The sequence below is a fragment of the Staurois parvus genome, unplaced genomic scaffold (assembly GCF_062004578.1).
Source record: "Staurois parvus isolate SC_StPar_1 unplaced genomic scaffold, SC_StPar_1.0 ptg001208l, whole genome shotgun sequence".
Lineage (NCBI taxonomy): Eukaryota > Metazoa > Chordata > Amphibia > Anura > Ranidae > Staurois > Staurois parvus.
Window position 1 is genome coordinate 195080 of NW_028319004.1, and position 18299 is coordinate 213378.

The 18299-nt window shown below is 45.0% G+C and overlaps 1 protein-coding gene across 1 annotated transcript in view; it reads left to right on the plus strand.

Moving 5' to 3' along the window:
• The window catches only part of LOC149438160 (uncharacterized), a 39068-nt gene that overhangs the window by 13566 nt on the left and 7203 nt on the right, over window positions 1-18299 (plus strand). The window contains exons 3-7 of the mRNA XM_089660178.1: window positions 3527-3616; window positions 3733-3830; window positions 4013-4219; window positions 9555-10633; window positions 11084-11351. Of these exons, the coding sequence (XP_089516304.1) occupies window positions 3527-3616; window positions 3733-3830; window positions 4013-4219; window positions 9555-10633; window positions 11084-11351 (1742 nt within the window). The remainder of the gene's footprint in view (window positions 1-3526; window positions 3617-3732; window positions 3831-4012; window positions 4220-9554; window positions 10634-11083; window positions 11352-18299) is intronic.

Genomic DNA, 18299 nt, shown 5'->3' on the forward strand with positions numbered 1-18299 from the left:
GTCATCTGGAGAATCAGCCTCTTGTTCCAGGCCTTGTTTTTTTTAAAGGTCACTGTTGGGCAAGGTTGCTCATTTCCTTTAGGGCAGGAGTGTCAAACTGGTGGCCCTCCAGCTGTTGTGAAACTACAAGTCCCATCATGCCTCTGCCTTTGGGAGTCATGCTTGTAACTGTCAATCTTGCAATGCCTCATGGGACTTGAAGTTTTGCAAAAGTTGGAGGGTCATCAGTTTGACACCTGTGCTTTAGGGTTTTAATTCCTCCCCTTATAAGTCAGGATCATTCTCCCTCCCTCATCTTTCAGGGTGTGTAGGGTGCCAAGGGATTACACTCATAATTTAGACTCCCTTTTTCAATTGTAACTCAGTTCTTGTCATCAATCCCTCATGCCTGGGAGCCTGAACTTGGGGCAAAACATCCAAATGGTCTCTCTAGACCAAATACTTCCAGATATTACCTGTCTGCCTTTTTGTCTGAAAGGGGCAGTTTATTCCCTTCACCATGAAAGTCTTGGGGCTCCAATCTGTTTCCTGAGAACAGTTCCCGTCTCATAAAGCATCCCCTCCATGACTTGGTACTCTGACCTGAGCTCCACTGGAAATCCCTCACGTGTTGAAGAGTCTTCCTTATGGGAGTTTTCCCTGTGGCAGGTCTAGTGGCCTAGTCCCTATGTTGTACTGCACTGAGAGTGTTACGTTTCACTATGCTGATATATCTGATTCAGTACCTGAAAGCTGTTGATTTCCCAACTGGCAGGAATACTTAATTGCTGGATGGCCCTGTGCTCTCCACATTGTCAGCAAGAAGATCATGCTGGGGTCCTTCTGCTAGTTCCCCCAGCAGATAGGGAGTCTGCTTGGAGACCTTTGTAGGACCTGGTCACTGGAGGTTAAGTTCTCATTTGATGACCGATGTGCAGTTCCTCCAGACTCCTTCCCTTGCTCCTGTTCCTAATCAGGTAGATTAGGTAGAGCTGGATGGCTGTCTGATATGAAGGATGGGACATTCTAGGTAGTCTGTCTCTCTCTCTCTTTGATATGAAGGATGGGACATTCTGGGTTGTCTGTCTCTCTCTGATATGAAGGATGGGACATTCTAGGTAGTCTGTCTCTCTCTCTCTTTGATATGAAGGACGGGACATTCTGGGTTGTCTGTCTCTCTCTGATATGAAGGACGGGACATTCTGGGTTGTCTGTGTCGGTCTCTGATATGAAGGACGGGACATTCTGGGTAGTCTGTCTCTCTTTGATATGAAGGACGGGATATTTTGGGTAGTCTGTCTCTCGCTGATATGAAGGATGGGACATTCTGGGTAGTCTGCCTCTCTCTGATATGAAGGACGGGACATTTTGGGTAGTCTGTCTCGGTCTCTGATATGAAGGATGGGACATTCTGGGTAATCTGTCTCTCTCTGATATGAAGGATGGGACATTCTGGGTAGTCTGTCTCTCTGATATGGAGGACGGGACATTCTGGGTAGTCTGTCTCTCTCTGATATGAAGGATGGGACATTCTGGGTAGTCTGTCTCTCTCTGATATGAAGGATGGGACATTCTGGGTAATCTGTCTCTCTCTGATATGAAGGACGGGACATTCTGGGTAATCTGTCTCTCTCTGATATGAAGGACTGGACATTCTGGGTAGTCTGCCTCTCTCTGATATGAAGGACGGGACATTCTGGGTAATCTGTCTCTCTCTGATATGAAGGACTGGACATTCTGGGTAGTCTGCCTCTCTCTGATATGAAGGATGGGACATTCTGGGTAGTCTGTCTCTCTCTGATATGAAGGATGGGACATTCTGGGTAGTCTGTCTCTCTGACATGGAGGACGGGACATTCTGGGTAGTCTGTCTCACTCTGATATGGAGAAGGGGACATTCTGGGTAGTCTGTCTATCTCTGATATGAAGGACGGGACATTCTGGGTAGTCTGTCTCGATCTCTGATATGAAGGACGGGACATTCTGGGTAGTCTCTGATATGAAGGATTGGACATTCTGAGTAGTTTGTCTTGGTCTCTGATATGAAGGACAGGACATTCTGGGTAGTCTGTCTCGATCTCTGATATGGAGGATTGGACATTCTGGGTAGTGTGTCTGATTTTAGAGGTCTCTGTTTTATTATGTATACCTTTGTTTTTATCTTGTGTTCTGTGTCTTTAAGACTTTTCTATCTGTAGTAAAATATATTTTTTAAACAGTTGGTTGCATGAGAGTTAGGTTTATTGTTTCTTACTTTTTTTAGTTATTTTGTAACTTCCCTGGTATCTCTGTAAGGTAATACAATGCTGGAATGGTTATTAGGGAACATTTCTTGGGGCTGCAGTTCCTCTGAACTCCACAAGATGGTGATCTCATTTCTACTACCCAGACAGGACTTCTCTATGGAATACAGTCAGGAAGTGATGTCAGGTACAGACAGGAAGTGATGTCAGGAACATACAGGAAGTCATTTGGAATAAAGACACAAAGTTCTATGTGGTCTGAAGGAGATCGGAGAGGTTGCTGGACATGGCAGCAGAGGAGGTAATTATCATTATACAGGATTTATTTAGCGCCAACAGCCGATAGATCACTGCAATCCTCAGAGAAATGGGAGAAAACAGCCGGATGCAGTGAGTCTGGGAAGAAGAGAAGGATAGAGAGGGAGGGTTAGGGAGGACTTGAAAGGTGCTCAGTGGGGATAGAAGCAAACCAACCCCACCACCTTTCTGACCACTGGGTCTGGGTGAGTGGGTCCAGAGGAGGCCTCCATAGGGAAGTGCTGCGGGGGAGGCAGAATCTGCTGCTTGGAGTCAGGTTTCTGTAATTATCTTAAGGAAGGGAGAGTCAAAAAGGTCATGGACAGAGGTGAGCTTATTACAGCAGGGTCAGCAGGAGAGTGAAGTATCAGCAGGAGGTGATGAGAGCAGTAGTAGGGAGATGGTAGCAGTGAGGGGGAGATGTACAAGTTCTGGGGTGGAGCAGAGGGGTAAAGAAGTGAGATTTTGGGAACGCAGGATAGTAATATGAAAAGGAGGAGTAGAGAGGACATATGAAAGGTACACGGAGTGGGACTCAGACTTGTAAGAGATGTTTCCCGGGGTGTTTGCTTGCTGTCTGTCCAGCGTGCAGGAGAGTTTCTTGTTGTATCTTCCTGCTGCTTGAGTTCTGCTTTAGTTCAACTGCTTTCTTGCACTCCATCAACGCAGCACTCACTCAATAGTAGCACCCCATCAGTGACTGTGCCCCCCCATCAGTGATCTCCCCCCATCAGCTGCTCTAAATTTATAGGGAGATGGCCAAATGAGCACTCATCTCCGCCCCAATTAGGAACTGATAAGGATCACATGAATGGGGGGGATGATTCTCAAACACAGACCAGACACAGGTCACAGTCATAAACCGGTAATCAGATGTTATGGTCTATTTACACCCAGTAACCTTTTGTCATGTCCATCCTCTTCCTCCATAGTCATGTCCGTCCTCTTCCTCCATAGTCATGTCCGTCCTCTTCCTCCATAGTCACTGTGACGTCTTTTATCTACAGCAGATGATGATACACATCAATATTTAGAAGGACACAAGGATCTCTACAAGGACGTCATGATGGACAATCAGCCACCCCTCACATCACCGGGTAAGAGGAGACTTTATTGTAAAGGAGAGAGCAGTACGGAGGATCCACCTAGATCCCCCATCATCTGATAAACACATAGAAACAATGGATTCAGTCAGTGTGTGTGTTTCCTACAGATGGATCCAGTCATGGGAACCCACCAGAGAGATGTCCCCGTCCTCTGTATTCCCAGGATTCCACACAGGAAGGTCACACCATCCCTCACCATCATCAGGTAGATGGATCCAGTAATTGGAACCCACCAGAGAGATTTCCCCGTCCTCTGTATTCCTGGAATTCAACACAGGAAGATCTCAACTATGCAGAACATCATCAGGTAGATGTGTATAAAGCATAACTATTAGTGATTGTTCCTCAAGGGTGTTTGTTACATTGAATTTATTTTTGAATTTTTAGAGTGGAATCCTTGGGGATGATAATATTGATGTTAAAGAAGAGTATAAAGAGGAGGATGAGGAGTATGGAGTGATGGAGGAGTTTTCAGAAGGACACAAGGATATGATGGAGCCACCTAATACCAGGAACCCACCAGAGAGATATCCCCGTCCTCTGTATTCCCGGGATTCCACACAGGAAGGTCACACCATCCCTCACTATTACAAGGTGGGTGGGATGGAGCATCTAGAACATGGACTTGTGGAGACAATGTGTGGAGTTTTTTTATGTGACCTTATATTTTACAGATGATATTTTCTCTCATTTCCTTGATTTAGAGTGGAGATCCAATCGATATAGAATTTGAGGTGAAAGCAGAAGAAGAAGAGGCGTATGTGAGGGATGATCAGCAGTCTATGGAGGAGGATGGAATAACGGGGACATTTATAGAGGAGGACACTCCTACAGAGATCAGCACAGGTGGGTCATGAACACTAAATCCATTCCTCCACCCATACTGCTCACTGATTGGTCCAGAGTAGGGCGGGGACTGGGTGATATCAGCCTGTAATCCCCTGGTCACTTTCCTGAGCTGTGTTCCCCGTCCTGTATTCCTGGATTTCTCTCGGATAATCTTCCTTCTCTGTGCTGCAGACACAATTTATGTCTCTAGACTGGATTTATGGAGGTTCTGGGGTTCAGCTGGCAGCAAAATGTTGATTTTTCCTATTAGCATTGCATAATGTAGGCACCCAGGACATGTGACTGTGGTCTCCTGCCTTGTGCCTGACTCCTCCAGGGGACCTTCTCTGTTATCTGCTGGCTGTGCCGGGTGGAGGGATATGTCTGTAGTGTCTCAGACCCAAGTCACTGAGTGCAGTCTCAGGAGATGGAAGGCAGCGGTGTGGGACCTACATAGTTAGTCTGGCTGAAAAAAGACATTCATCTAGTTGCACCATTAAAAATAAAAGTTATAATCCGACACCCACAGCTGATCCACCAGAAGGCAAAAACCCAGCAAAGCGCGATCCAATCTGCTCCTGCAGGGGAAATAATTCCTTCCTGACCCCCCGAGAAGCAATCGGATATTCCCTGGATCAACTTTCCCTATAAATGTTATATCCAGTTATATTCTGTGTATCCAAGAAAGAATCCAGGACTTTCCTACAGCAATCCCCCCCTTATGTATTATACATGGAGATCATATCCCCCCTTATGTATTATACATGGAGATCATATCCCCCCCCCCTTATGTATTATACATGGAGATCATATCCCCCCTTATGTATTATACATGGAGATCATATCCCCCCTTATGTATTATACATGGAGATCATATCCCCCCCTTATGTATTATACATGGAGATCATATCCCCCCTTATGTATTATACATGGAGATCATATCCCCCTTATGTATTATACATGGAGATCATATCCCCCCTTATGTATTACACATGGAGATCATATCCCCCCTTATGTATTATACATGGAGATCATATCCCCCCCTTATGTATTATACATGGAGATCATATCCCCCCTTATGTATTATACATGGAGATCATATCCCCCTTATGTATTATACATGGAGATCATATCCCCCTTATGTATTATACATGGAGATCATATCCCCCTTATGTATTATACATGGAGATCATATCCCCCCTTATGTATTATACATGGAGATCATATCCCCCCTTATGTATTATACATGGAGATCATATCCCCCCTTATGTATTATACATGGAGATCATATCCCCCCCTTATGTATTATACATGGAGATCTTATCCCCCCTTATGTATTATACATGGAGATCATATCCCCCCTTATGTATTATACATGGTGATCATATCCCCCCTTATGTATTATACATGGTGATCATATCCCCCCTTATGTATTATACATGGGGATCATATCCCCCCTTATGTATTATACATGGAGATCATATCCCCCTTATGTATTATACATGGAGATCATATCCCCCCTTATGTATTATACATGGAGATCATATCCCCCCTTATGTATTATACATGGAGATCATATCCCCCCTTATGTATTATACATGGAGATCATATCCCCCTTATGTATTATACATGGAGATCATATCTTCCCTTATGTATTATAAATGGAGATCATATCCCCCCTTATGTATTATACATGGGGATCATATCCCCCCTTATGTATTATACATGGAGATCATATCCCCCTTATGTATTATACATGGAGATCATATCCCCCCTTATGTATTATACATGGAGATCATATCCCCCCTTATGTATTATACATGGAGATCATATCCCCCCTTATGTATTATACATGGAGATCATATCTTCCCTTATGTATTATAAATGGAGATCATATCCCCCCTTATGTATTATACATGGAGATCATATCCCCCTTATGTATTATACATGGAGATCATATCCCCCCTTATGTATTATACATGGAGATCATATCCCCCCTTATGTATTATACATGGATATCATATCCCCCCTTATGTATTATACATGGATATCATATCCCCCCTTATGTATTATACATGGAGATCATATCCCCCCTTATGTATTATACATGGAGATCATATCCCCCCTTATGTATTATACATGGAGATCATATCCCCCTTAATCTCCTCTTCTCAGTAGAGAATACATTCAGTTCCTCTAATCTCTCCTCATAGCTGATCTCCTCCATGCCTCGTATCAGTCTGGTTGCCCTTCCCTGTACTTCCTCCAGTTCCCCAATGTTCTTTTTGTGAATTGGAGCCCAAAACTGAACTGCATATTCCAGATGAGGTCTTACTAATGATTTGTACCGGGGGGGGGAGGGGGGGGGGGGTAATATGATATCTCTCTCTGGAGTCTATACCTCTCCTAATACAAGAGAGGATTTTGCTCGCCTTTGAACCCGCAGCTTTGCATTGCTGCCATTTTAAGCTTGTGAACTACTTGAACCCTCAGATCCTTCTCCACCATTGACCCCCCAGATCCTTCTCCACCATTGACCCCCCCCCCAGATCTGTCTCCACCATTGACTTCTCCAGATCCGTCTCCACCATTAGCCCTCATTGGCCCCATAGCCCCCCAATTACACAGAGCATTGAGGTCGGCTTGTAAGTTGGAGACATCCTGTAAGGACGTTATTCCCCGGCACAGCTTGGTGTCATCTGCAAAGACTGGAATGGGGTTTATAATCTCACACCCCATATTGTTTATATATATATTAATAAGTAAGGGTCCCAACTCTGAACCCTGGGGTACCCCACTAATAACACTGAACCCTGGGGTACCCCACTAATAACACTGACCCTTGGGGTACCCCACTAATAACACTGAACCCTGGGGTACCCCACTAATAACACTGACCCTTGGGGTACACCACTAATAACACTGAACCCTGGGGTACTCCACTAATAACACTGAACCTTGGGGTACTCCACTAATAACACTGATCCCTGGGGTACCCCACTAATAACACTGATCCCTGGGGTACCCCACTAATAACACTGAACCCTTGGGGTACCCCACTAATAACACTGATCCCTGGGGTACCCCTCTAATAACACTGAACCTTGGGGTACTCCACTAATAACACTGATCCCTGGGGTACCCCTCTAATAACACTGAACCTTGGGGTACCCCACTAATAACACTGAACCTTGGGGTACCCCACTAATAACACTGAGCCTTGGGGTACCCCACTAATAACACTGAACCTTGGGGTACCCCACTAATAACGCTGAACCTTGGGGTACCCCACTAATAACACTGAACCTTGGGGTACCCCACTAATAACGCTGAACCTTGGGGTACCCCACTAATAACACTGAACCTTGGGGTACCCCACTAATAACACTGAACCCTGGGGTACACCACTGACACCCCCAGACCATTCAGATTATGAATCATTAACCACTACTCTCTGAATACGATCTTTTATCCAGTTTTCTATTCATTTAACATTCAGATTTTTCCAACCCATAGACTTTACCTTACACATTAGCCGTGTGTGGGGAACTGTGTCCAAGTATACCACGTCCACCGCCACCCCTCTGTCCAAGTATACCACGTCCACCGCCACCCCTCTGTCCAAGTATACCACGTCCACCGCCACCCCTCTGTCCAAGTATATCACATCCACCGCCACCCCTCTGTCCAAGTATACCACGTCCACCGCCACCCCTCTGTCCAAGTATACCACGTCCACCGCCACCCCTCTGTCCAAGTTTACCACGTCCACCCCTCTGTCCAAGTATACCACGTCCACCACCCCCCCTCTGTCCAAGTATACCACGTCCACCGCCATCCCTCTGTCCAAGTATACCACGTCCACCGCCACCCCTCTGTCCAAGTATTCCACGTCCACCTCCACCCCTCTGTCCAAGTATACCACATCCACCGCCACCCCTCTGTCCAAGTATACCACTACCACCCCTCTATCCAATTATACCACGTTCAATGTCACCCCTCTGTCCAAGGATTTGCTCACCTCCAATCTAACCTGTTTCATGATGGTTTAATCCCAGCTCACCTCTACATGTTGTCTACAGTAAACATTTTAGCTTCCACTGATTACAGAATACTACTGTGAGTCCTGACCCTTATACTATATAACTTGTACATTACATACTCCTGACCCCTGCACTATATACTCTATGTTGTACATTACATACTCCTGACCTCTGCACTATATACTCTATGTTGTACATTACATACTCCTGACCCCTGCACTATATACTCTATGTTGTACATTACATACTCCTGACCCCTGTACTATATATTCTATGTTGTACATTACATACTCCTGACCCCTGCACTATATACTCTGTGTTGTACATTACATACTCCTGACCCCTGCACTATATACTCTGTTGTACATTACATACTCCTGACCCCTGCACTATATACTCCATGTTGTACATTCCATAGTCCTGACCCATGCACTATATACTCCATGTTGTACATTACATACTCCTGACCCCTGCACTATATACTCTATGTTGTACATTACATACTCCTGACTTCTGCTCTCCCCCTCCCCCCCACTGCTATATATACACATAATATGGATTCTCTTTTGTTCCCTCCATTTCCTACCAGCTGGACATTTTATATCAGATGATGTGATTGGAGCACAGACTTTTACATGGTGATAATAATGTGATAACATCCTCCAACTTTGGACCCTTAAACAGAAAGTGATAATGAGGGAGGAGTCAATACCCCAATGATTGTGGTCTTCAGGATCAGTCCAGTCTTCATCTTGGTTGTTCTCCCCCCATCCTCACTCTCTGACCTCTGGTGGGGCTCAGCCCCGCTGTTCTTCATGACTAAATCATGGAGTAAATAAGGAAGTGCAGTACTTCTTGTGTTGGGAAGATGGCGATGAGTGATAGAGGGGGTGGGGACCCTCGTCCTATAATCCCCTCATCACTGTCCCTCCTATAAAAGACAGTTCTGGTTGTTTCCTCACTCTCTGACTAAGGTCCATGAATAAAGAAATGACCTGGTAGGAGATCAGAGGAGCCATTTCCTAGTTCCCTTGAGGGTGGAATTGTAAGCTCCTCAGAGACCAAGCTGCCTGATGTGGGCGGAGTCCTGGTTTGGGGGAACCAATCAGCTCCTGTCTAGTAATCCTCTTTATCTTTGTATTTTAGTCCATGGCCGGGAGATGAGGAAAACCTCCGAGGATTGTCTCACTTTGTCTCCAGACTGGAAAGTAGAAGATGAGGACATCACACAGTATAGTCCAGGAGAAAACCCGGCTCCCTCCAATGTCCATCCGGCACCACCCAGTGTAGATGGGCCATCGGATTCCTCGTATCCTGAGGAACCTCAGACTGTGCGGGACCTAGCCGGCCTTCCAACAGGGAAGAGCTTCTCCTGTACTGAGTGTGGGAAGGGTTTCCATTCTAAATACAAACTTAATGTGCATGAAAGATCTCACACAGGGGAGAAGCCGTACTCTTGTACTGAGTGCGGGAAATGTTTTGTAGAAAAATCAAAACTTGTCAGACATCAAAGATCTCACACTGGGGAGAAGCCATATTTTTGTCTGGAGTGCGGAAAAAGTTTTTCACAGACGTTCAGTCTGCAGAAACATCAGAGATCTCACACGGGGGAGAAGCCATATTCCTGTGCTGGGTGTGGGAAATGTTTTTCAGAGAAGTCCAGTCTGCACAAACATCAGAGATCTCACACAGGGGAAAAGCCATATTCCTGTCCTGAGTGCCGGAAATGTTTTTCAGAGAAATACCATCTTTCCAGTCATCAGAGATCTCACACAGGGGAGAAGCCGTATTCCTGTCCTGTGTGCGGAAAATGTTTTTCAGAAAAGTCTATCCTTCACACACATCAGAGATCTCACACAGGGGAGAAGCCTTTTGCCTGTCCTGAGTGCGGGAAATGTTTTTCAGATAAGTCCACTCTTTACACACATCGAAGATCTCACACAGGGGAAAAGCCGTATTCCTGTTCTGAGTGTGGGAAATGTTTTTTAGTGAAGTCCCATCTTTCCACACATCTGAGATCTCACACGGGAGAGAAGCCGTATTCCTGTCCTGAGTGTGGGAAATGTTTTTCAGACAAGTCTAGTCTTTCCAGACATCAGAGATCTCACACGAGGAATAAGACACTTTCCTGTCCTGAGTGAGGGAAATGTTCCTCTCTGAAGTACTGCCTTCCTGTACATCAGGGGTCCCACACAACCCTGGAGGTGTATTAGTGCCTTGAGTGTGGGAAATGTCTTCTAGATGAATGTTGCTGGACATCCCAGCTCTCATGTAGGGAAGAAGCACACCCTGATATACACCTCAGATATACTCCATGGCTGATCTTCATCATGGAAGAAACCGTTCATAAGTAGATCAGAGGTCTCCAAAGACTTGGATGAAGTGTGTGACCGGGTCCACCATTGATGGCAGGAGAAGAATAAAAATGGAGTCAATGTTCTAGCAGAAGCTCTCACAAACACTTGGAGGTCTGATGGTGGTGTGGAAGTGTGAGGTCCTGCCACTGTGACAATGACACAGGGTCCTCCTGGCTGCTCTTTGAGAAGCTCCAATATGTATTTTGTGAGCAGAGAAAACTGTGTTCTAGGTTTTCAATGGATTTGGTAGTTCCAGGTCGGGACCTGGAGCTTGAAGGTTCCAGAGATTCTTGGTGGGGAGACCTTCAGTCCCATGTCCAGGCTTTGCTAGATGCCTGCAGCCTGTGTGAATACATAGGTGGGAAGGATCGTTATAGGCCAGGTCTTCTGCCATTTGGAGACAGGACCCTGTCAGGAGAGCTGGTGAGGTGGGATTCCTTGCCCAAGGACTGGGAAAGTCAGGACAGCTCCAAGAGTCTGGGGGACCTGAAGTGGCTTGTGAGTCCAGGGGGGTGGAGGGAGTCCAGAAGTCAATGGAGGAGTGATCAAGCTTGAGGGGGGCTGGGGAACCCTATGTAGAGGCCAGGAGTGGACCTGTGTAGTGAGGTGCTGTAACCAAGGCTGAGTAATCCTGAAGAAGTCCTAGTCCGGGGACCAGTGTAAAGATCAGGGGTGCTGCTGAAGTGTAGCCAGGTGAGCTAGCATTTTCAGTTATCTGATGTATTGACAAAGCTGGACAATCCCCTGCGTGGGAAACCTTATGGTGTAAAGACTTTCATTTTCCTTCTTAATAAAAGTGGGCTGCCGTGCCGATAAACCGCAAGTCTTGACTGACGTGGACTCACAAACATCTACCACAGGAGCTAACAAACCCCCATATCACAGAGGGATTTCAGGAAAATACTGCATTGAGGCCACTAGATGGAGCTGACGGATATAGGAAATCATTGTGTAAAATAAATGATGGGCAGAATGTATCTCGGCGGGGAAAATGCTCTTCACGTTTGTCCAACTAACTTTCACTTGCAGTAAGTTTTTATTATTAAAGTTTTGTAGGATACATTGTGCAACTCGTACAAATGTTCAGAAGTAACCAACCCATGAAAACAATTCCAGCGTGCATCCGTAAATCATACAAGAGTCCCGCTTCTCCAGATCACATACAGTACATGTACACGTGTGAGCCCACCGCCCTGACTGTGCTGTCACTCAGTACAGCACAAGCCGATTATCAGGTCCAGGCCAATGATTTCTGGCCTGGACCTGCTGATCGCCTGGACCTGCTGATCACCTGGACCTGCTGATCACCTGTACTAATTCAGAGATCATCCTGTGTCCATATTTATAAACACAAAAAAAGGTGATCAACAATCAATAAACCAACTTAACAGTGAATTCAACTAAAACAATGCTGCCCACAACCAAACATACTCATATAAATGTGCAAAAATGTCAATAAATAAAAATACAGCGTGCGCTTTCCTTAACCACTTTAAGTTCACCCTATTGCAGAAATACTGCCACAGGGTGGACTCCATGTGCAAAATCATGTGTATATATATATATATATATATATATATATATCGTTCATGCTCCCGCGGTGACCACAGTCTGCTGAACATAATACTACACAAACATTAGATGTTGCCATGGTTTAATTGCACATAACATGTAAACATTCACAGTGCAGGGAGGAAAAAGTATGTGAACCTTTGGACTTAAGAACTGGTTGACCCTCCTTTGGCAGCAATAACCTCAACCAAACGTTTCCTGTACTTGCAGATTAGACCTGCACAACGATCTGGAGTAATTTTGGACCACTCCTCTTCACAAAACTGTTTCAGTGTAGCAATATTCCTGAGATGTCTGGTGTGAATTGCTCTCTTAAGGTCATGCCACAGCATTTCAATCGGGTTGAGGTCAGGACTCTGACTGGGCCACTCCAGAAGGCGTATTCTGTGCTGTTGCAGCCATTGTTTTGTTGAATTACTTGTATGCTTTGGGTCATTGTCCTGTTGCATCACCCATCCTCTGCGGAGCTTCAGTTGGCGGACAGATGGTCGTACGTTTTCCTGCAAAATGTCTTGATAAACTCTGGAATTCATTTTCCCATCAATGACAACAATCCGTCCAGGCCCTGAGGCAGCAAAGCAGCCCCAAACCATGATGCTCCCTCCGCCATGTTTTACAGTGGGGATGAGGTTTTGATGTTGGTGTGCTGTGCCTTTTTTTCTCCACACATAGTGTTGCCTGTTCTTCCCAAACAACTCAATCTTGGTTTCATCTGTCCACAGTATATTTTGCCAGTAGTGCTGTGGAACATCCAGGTGCTCTTTTGCAAACTTCAAACATGCTGCAATCTTCTTTTTGGACAGCAATGGCTTCCTCCGTGGTGTCCTCCCATGTACTCCATTCTTGTTTCATGTTTTCCTTATTGTAGATGTGTCAACAAAAATGTTAGCATGTGCCAGAGATTTCTGTAGGTCTTTAGCTGACACTCTGGGATTCTTCTTTACCTCATGCAGCATTCTGCGCTGTGCTCTTGCAGTCATTTTTACAGGACGACCACGCCTAGGGAGAGTAGCAACAGTGCTAAACTTTCTCCATTTGTAGACAGTCTGTCTTACCGTGGACACATGAACATCAAGGCTTTTGGAGAAACTTGTAACACTTTCCAGCTTCATGCAAGTCAACAATTCTTGATCGTAGGTCTTCTGAGAGCTCTTTTCTGCGAGGCATGGTTCACATCAGACAGTGCTTCTTGAAACCAGTAAACCCAAAACAGGGGTGTGTTTTTTAAGGGCAGGACAGCTGTCAGCAACACATCCAATATCATCACACTGATTGGAGTCAAGGTTGGCTCACTCCTGGCTCCAATTAGCTCTGGGAGAAGTCATTAAGCTAGGGCCTCACATACTTTTTCCTCCCTGCACTGTGAATGTTTACATGTTATGTGCAATTAAACCATGGCAACCTCTAATGTTTGTGTAGTATTATGTTCAGCAGACTGTGTTCTTCTATTGTTGTGACTTAGATGACTGTCAGAGCACATTTTATGCCCAATTCATGCAAAACTCCACGTAATCCCAAGGGGTTCACATACTTTTTCTTGCAACTGTAGATATGAGAATATAATTCGATTTATGCCCCTCGTAAATCAACTTAACCAAAAATGTGCAGATGTCTATACTCCCCAGCAAAAAAATCAACGTTGATGAGTCCCTCATTCATTTTTCTGGCCACCTTGCATTCAAACAATTCTCCCCAGCAAGTTGGCCAGATATGGGTTTAGACCTATCTATCAGACCTGTGATGGGGGGGTTGGTGCTGTCATGGTATTTCAGGGCCTCCGAAATTGTGATAAGTAGTGAGAAAGTGAAATGAGGAAGTCATGCACTTTCAGGCTTTCAAAGTGGCCATTGGATTTCAGACTCCTGTATGTGGCTAGGCTCCCAAAAAGTCTCTCACATGTGGTATCCCCATACTCAGGAGAAGTAGCAGAATGTATTTTGGGGTGTAATTCCACATATACCCATGGCTTGTGTGAGCAATATGTCACTTAAGTGACAATTTTGTGTAAGAGAAAAAAAAAAGGAAAAAAAAAAATCTTCCATGGACTCAACATGCCTCTCAGCAGATAGCTTAGGGTGTCTTCTTTCCGAAAAGGGCTCATTGGGGGTGTTTGTACTATCCTGGTATTTTAGCACCTCAAGAAATGTGATGAGCAGTCAGAAAGTTTAAGCTGTGTAAATTCCATTATCTATCCCATAGTTTGTAGTTCTATAACTTTCACACAAACCAATTAATATGCAGTTATTTGGATTTTTTTTTACCAAATACTTATAGCAAAATACATTTTGACCTAAATTTATGATGAAATTTGACTTAATTGGATATTTTTTATAACAGAAATGAGAAAATATTGTTTTTTTTTTCCAAAAGATAGAGAATTAGAGTTCCAGAATCCCATCGTTGGGAGTTTGGTTGTATGAGTTTGTTTTTGGAGTAGGTGGTAGAAGGTAGAGAGATGGGAGCTGGAAGGTGTAGAGCTGTTGAAGAGTGTTATGAGGCCCATGGGCTGAGTGTTCTCACACCAGTGCAGGTGAGGTAGCATATGTCTAATTCTGAGGAATTTGTAGAAGTCTTTCTGGTCCTGAAAATAAGTGAGGCTGGGATCCTGAAACGTTCTTATGTAAGTGTTGTTCAGCAGATCTTTGACAGAGTAAATGCCCTTTGTGTACAAGTTTACAGGTGGATATCTTCAGATAGGAGTTCCAAGGTGAGAAGAGAAGGCATTGCAGAACTTTTTGCACTATGTCCAAAGAGGATTACGCCAAAGAGTTCCACATTCATATGATTGGTGTTTTGGTGTCCAGGAATTCTGGTCAGTTTCTATCATTGCACCATGGAGAGTATTCTTCCCATCCACACTGCAGTGTAGTATGATGACTGTAGGATGGAGGATAGGAAGTGTCGGTCTCGGGAGGAGAAATAAAGCACAGCGGATCATAGGTACAGATCTATCGAATTTGGACACAGCTATGCCAGCAGACTAAAAAAGAGAGCAAATGGCATAGTGATCCATCCCGGTTACAGTGTGTTTGTATCTATGATAAATGACAGGCTAAACCCACCTGGAGACTTTCTCCACACCTGGAGTGTGCTGAGTTCTTGGAGAACGTCTACACAGTGTTTCCAGATTGGCTTTATCACCCCAACGAGCTCGCTCCAGTTCATGGATGTCATCATTATGTTTGGAGGATCTCACCAGTCAGGAGCCTTTCCTGTCATCCTACATGTTCCCTTCTGAGGATTGTTCTATCCTTCCAAACAAATGTATGAAATCATGGATGAGTCCTCCTTCTATGTGATCTAGAAGATCTTCAATCACAATGTCTTTATGGATGAAGTGGATGGCCCAGTTTATATATTATTTATTGCTTTACAGCTTTATTCCCTCCAGGATTCATTCTTTATTTATAGAACCATTCACGGAAGTGTTCTTACTTTGAGAGATCTCCACCACCATTCCTCTGTGACCATTACATCCTTGTCATTTATGTTTAACATCTTCATTATGAGCGGATTGATATATATTTTTATACTTTAAAGCAGGGCTTAAAATTTCGAGTCTAGACCTACTAGCCAGGAAAAAACCTTACTCTCCACCAGTTGCCCCACCCAACCTTGTCCAGGTCTGCCTCCAACCCCACCTCTGGCCTGTCCCCAAACCCCGCCCCTAGCCCTGCCCCCAACCACACCCCCTTAAAGCTTATAAAATTACATTTTTCTTTAGAATAAAGAGTCCAAAATATAAAAAACTGCAATTATAACATAGCTTTATTATGTCAATTTAAACATCACAGCAATAGCTTAATAGCAATCGGGTGCAATCAAAATATCAAGTTTTACAGCTTTAAACCTGCAGTGAACATTTTGTATTTTTTTGTTTATCTCTGGCATCTTTAGTAACTAAAGTCTCTTTTAAAAAAATGTAAATTTAGTTAATGTAATTTACCTTAAGCTGGCGGGTGTAGGGATGTGCAGTGTTGGTGGGTCTCTCCTTCATGTGTCCCCCACGTCGGTGTAGAGCAGGCATCTCCTCGTGTCCCCCAACGCAGTGTAGAGCGGGCCTCTCCTCGTGTCCCCCAAGGCGGTGTAGAGCAGGCCTCACGTGCCCCAAGGAGGTGTAGAGCGGGCCTCATGTCCCCCAAGTCGGTGTAGAGCAGGCCTCGTGTCCCCCAAGGCAGTGTAGAGCGGGCCTCGTGTTCCCCAAGGCGGTGTAGAGCAGGCCTCACGTCCCCCAAGGTGGTGTAGAGCAGGCCTCATGTCCCCCAAGGTGGTGTAGAGCAGGCCTCATGTCCCCCAAGTCGGTGTAGAGCAGGCCTTGTGTCCCCCAAGGCAGTGTAGAGTGGGCCTCGTGTTCCCCAAGGTGTTGTAGAGCAGGCCTCGTGTCCCCCAAGGTGGTGGAGAGCGGGCCTCGTGTCTCTTAAGGCGGTGGAGAGTGGGCCTCATGGCCCCCAAGGCAGTGGAGGGCGGGCCTCATGTCCCCCAAGGTGGTGGAGAGCGGGCCTCGTGTCTCCAAACGTGGTGGAGAGTGGGCCTCGTGTCCCCAAATGTGGTGGAGAGTGGGCCTCGTGTCCCCCAAGGCAGTGCAGAGCGGGCTTCTCCTTGTGTCCCCCATGGCGGGGGAGAGCGGACCTCTCCTCAAGTCCCCTGTGGTGGTGGAGAGCAGGTGTCTCCTCTCAGTGGAGGAGAGCAGACCTCTCCTGCACCTGTCCCCTCAGCGGCGCTGCCAGTGTAATGGCAGTGTTGAAGAAGAAGTCGGAAACCGGAACTCGGCTTCACAATGAGGCTTGGAGCTCCATCTGTGCTCGCCACACAAGGATTTCCCTTCGTATTTGACGAGCGGGCGAGCGGCTTTTTCAAGCCCTGCTTTAAAGAATAATTTTACATTTTCTTTACCAAAAAGATTGATTTCAGAGGGAATCTGTTTTAATGTATTTTCTATATGTAATAAAATATATTTGTTAAAGCGTTGGTTCCATAAGAACTAGAATTATATTTTCTTCCTTATCTTTTGTTATATTTGAGTTTCCCTGGTAGCCGTGTAAGGCAGATATTTTACAGGAGTGATTATTCAGGCTCCATTCACACCAATGCGTTTTTTAGTACTTTTTGTTTTCAGAAACACACTCCAGTCCATTAAATATGGTTTCCTATGGGACACATTCACATCTAAGCTTTTTTGAGCTGCTGTGTTTTTGGAAAGGGTCAGGGACTTTTTAAAAAGCAAAATGAAGCATTTTTGCTACAACAGAGTTCAATGGAGAATTTGCTGAAATGCATGGTTGTGCATTTGTGCATTTTTATTCTGCCCAGCAAATAAAAAAATTCGACTTTGGAAAAAAAAAACTGAACAAAACACAAAATGCACCACAAAGGTATCACAAACGTATCAACATGCAAGTGTACAATCCAAACGCACACGTTCCTGCATTAAAAATGGTTCGGTTGGAACCAAACTGAATCAGCGAGGGAGAATGTCACCAGCACACCGAGGATCACCAATATGGGGCCAAAAGTTTTAACAAATGATCACATAGTTACAGCAAGGCAATGTTTTGGAGACTCGCATGACTCCTCCGTCACATGCCTGATGAAGGGGTCCTGCGAGGCTCCAAAACATTGCATTGCAGTAACTATGTGATCTTTCATTAAAACTTTTGGCCCCATATTGGTGATCCTCGGTGTGCTGGTGACATTCTCCCTTACAAACATATCAAAAACTCATAAAAAAACGCAAAATGAACTGCGAAAAGCACTGCAAAAAGCAAACTGCAAAGGTGTGAACAGAGCCTTACAGATGTTTCTCGGGGCTGCAGTTCCTCTGAGCTCCTCAAGGTGGGGATCTCACTTCTACCCAGACAGGAAGTCTCTATGGAA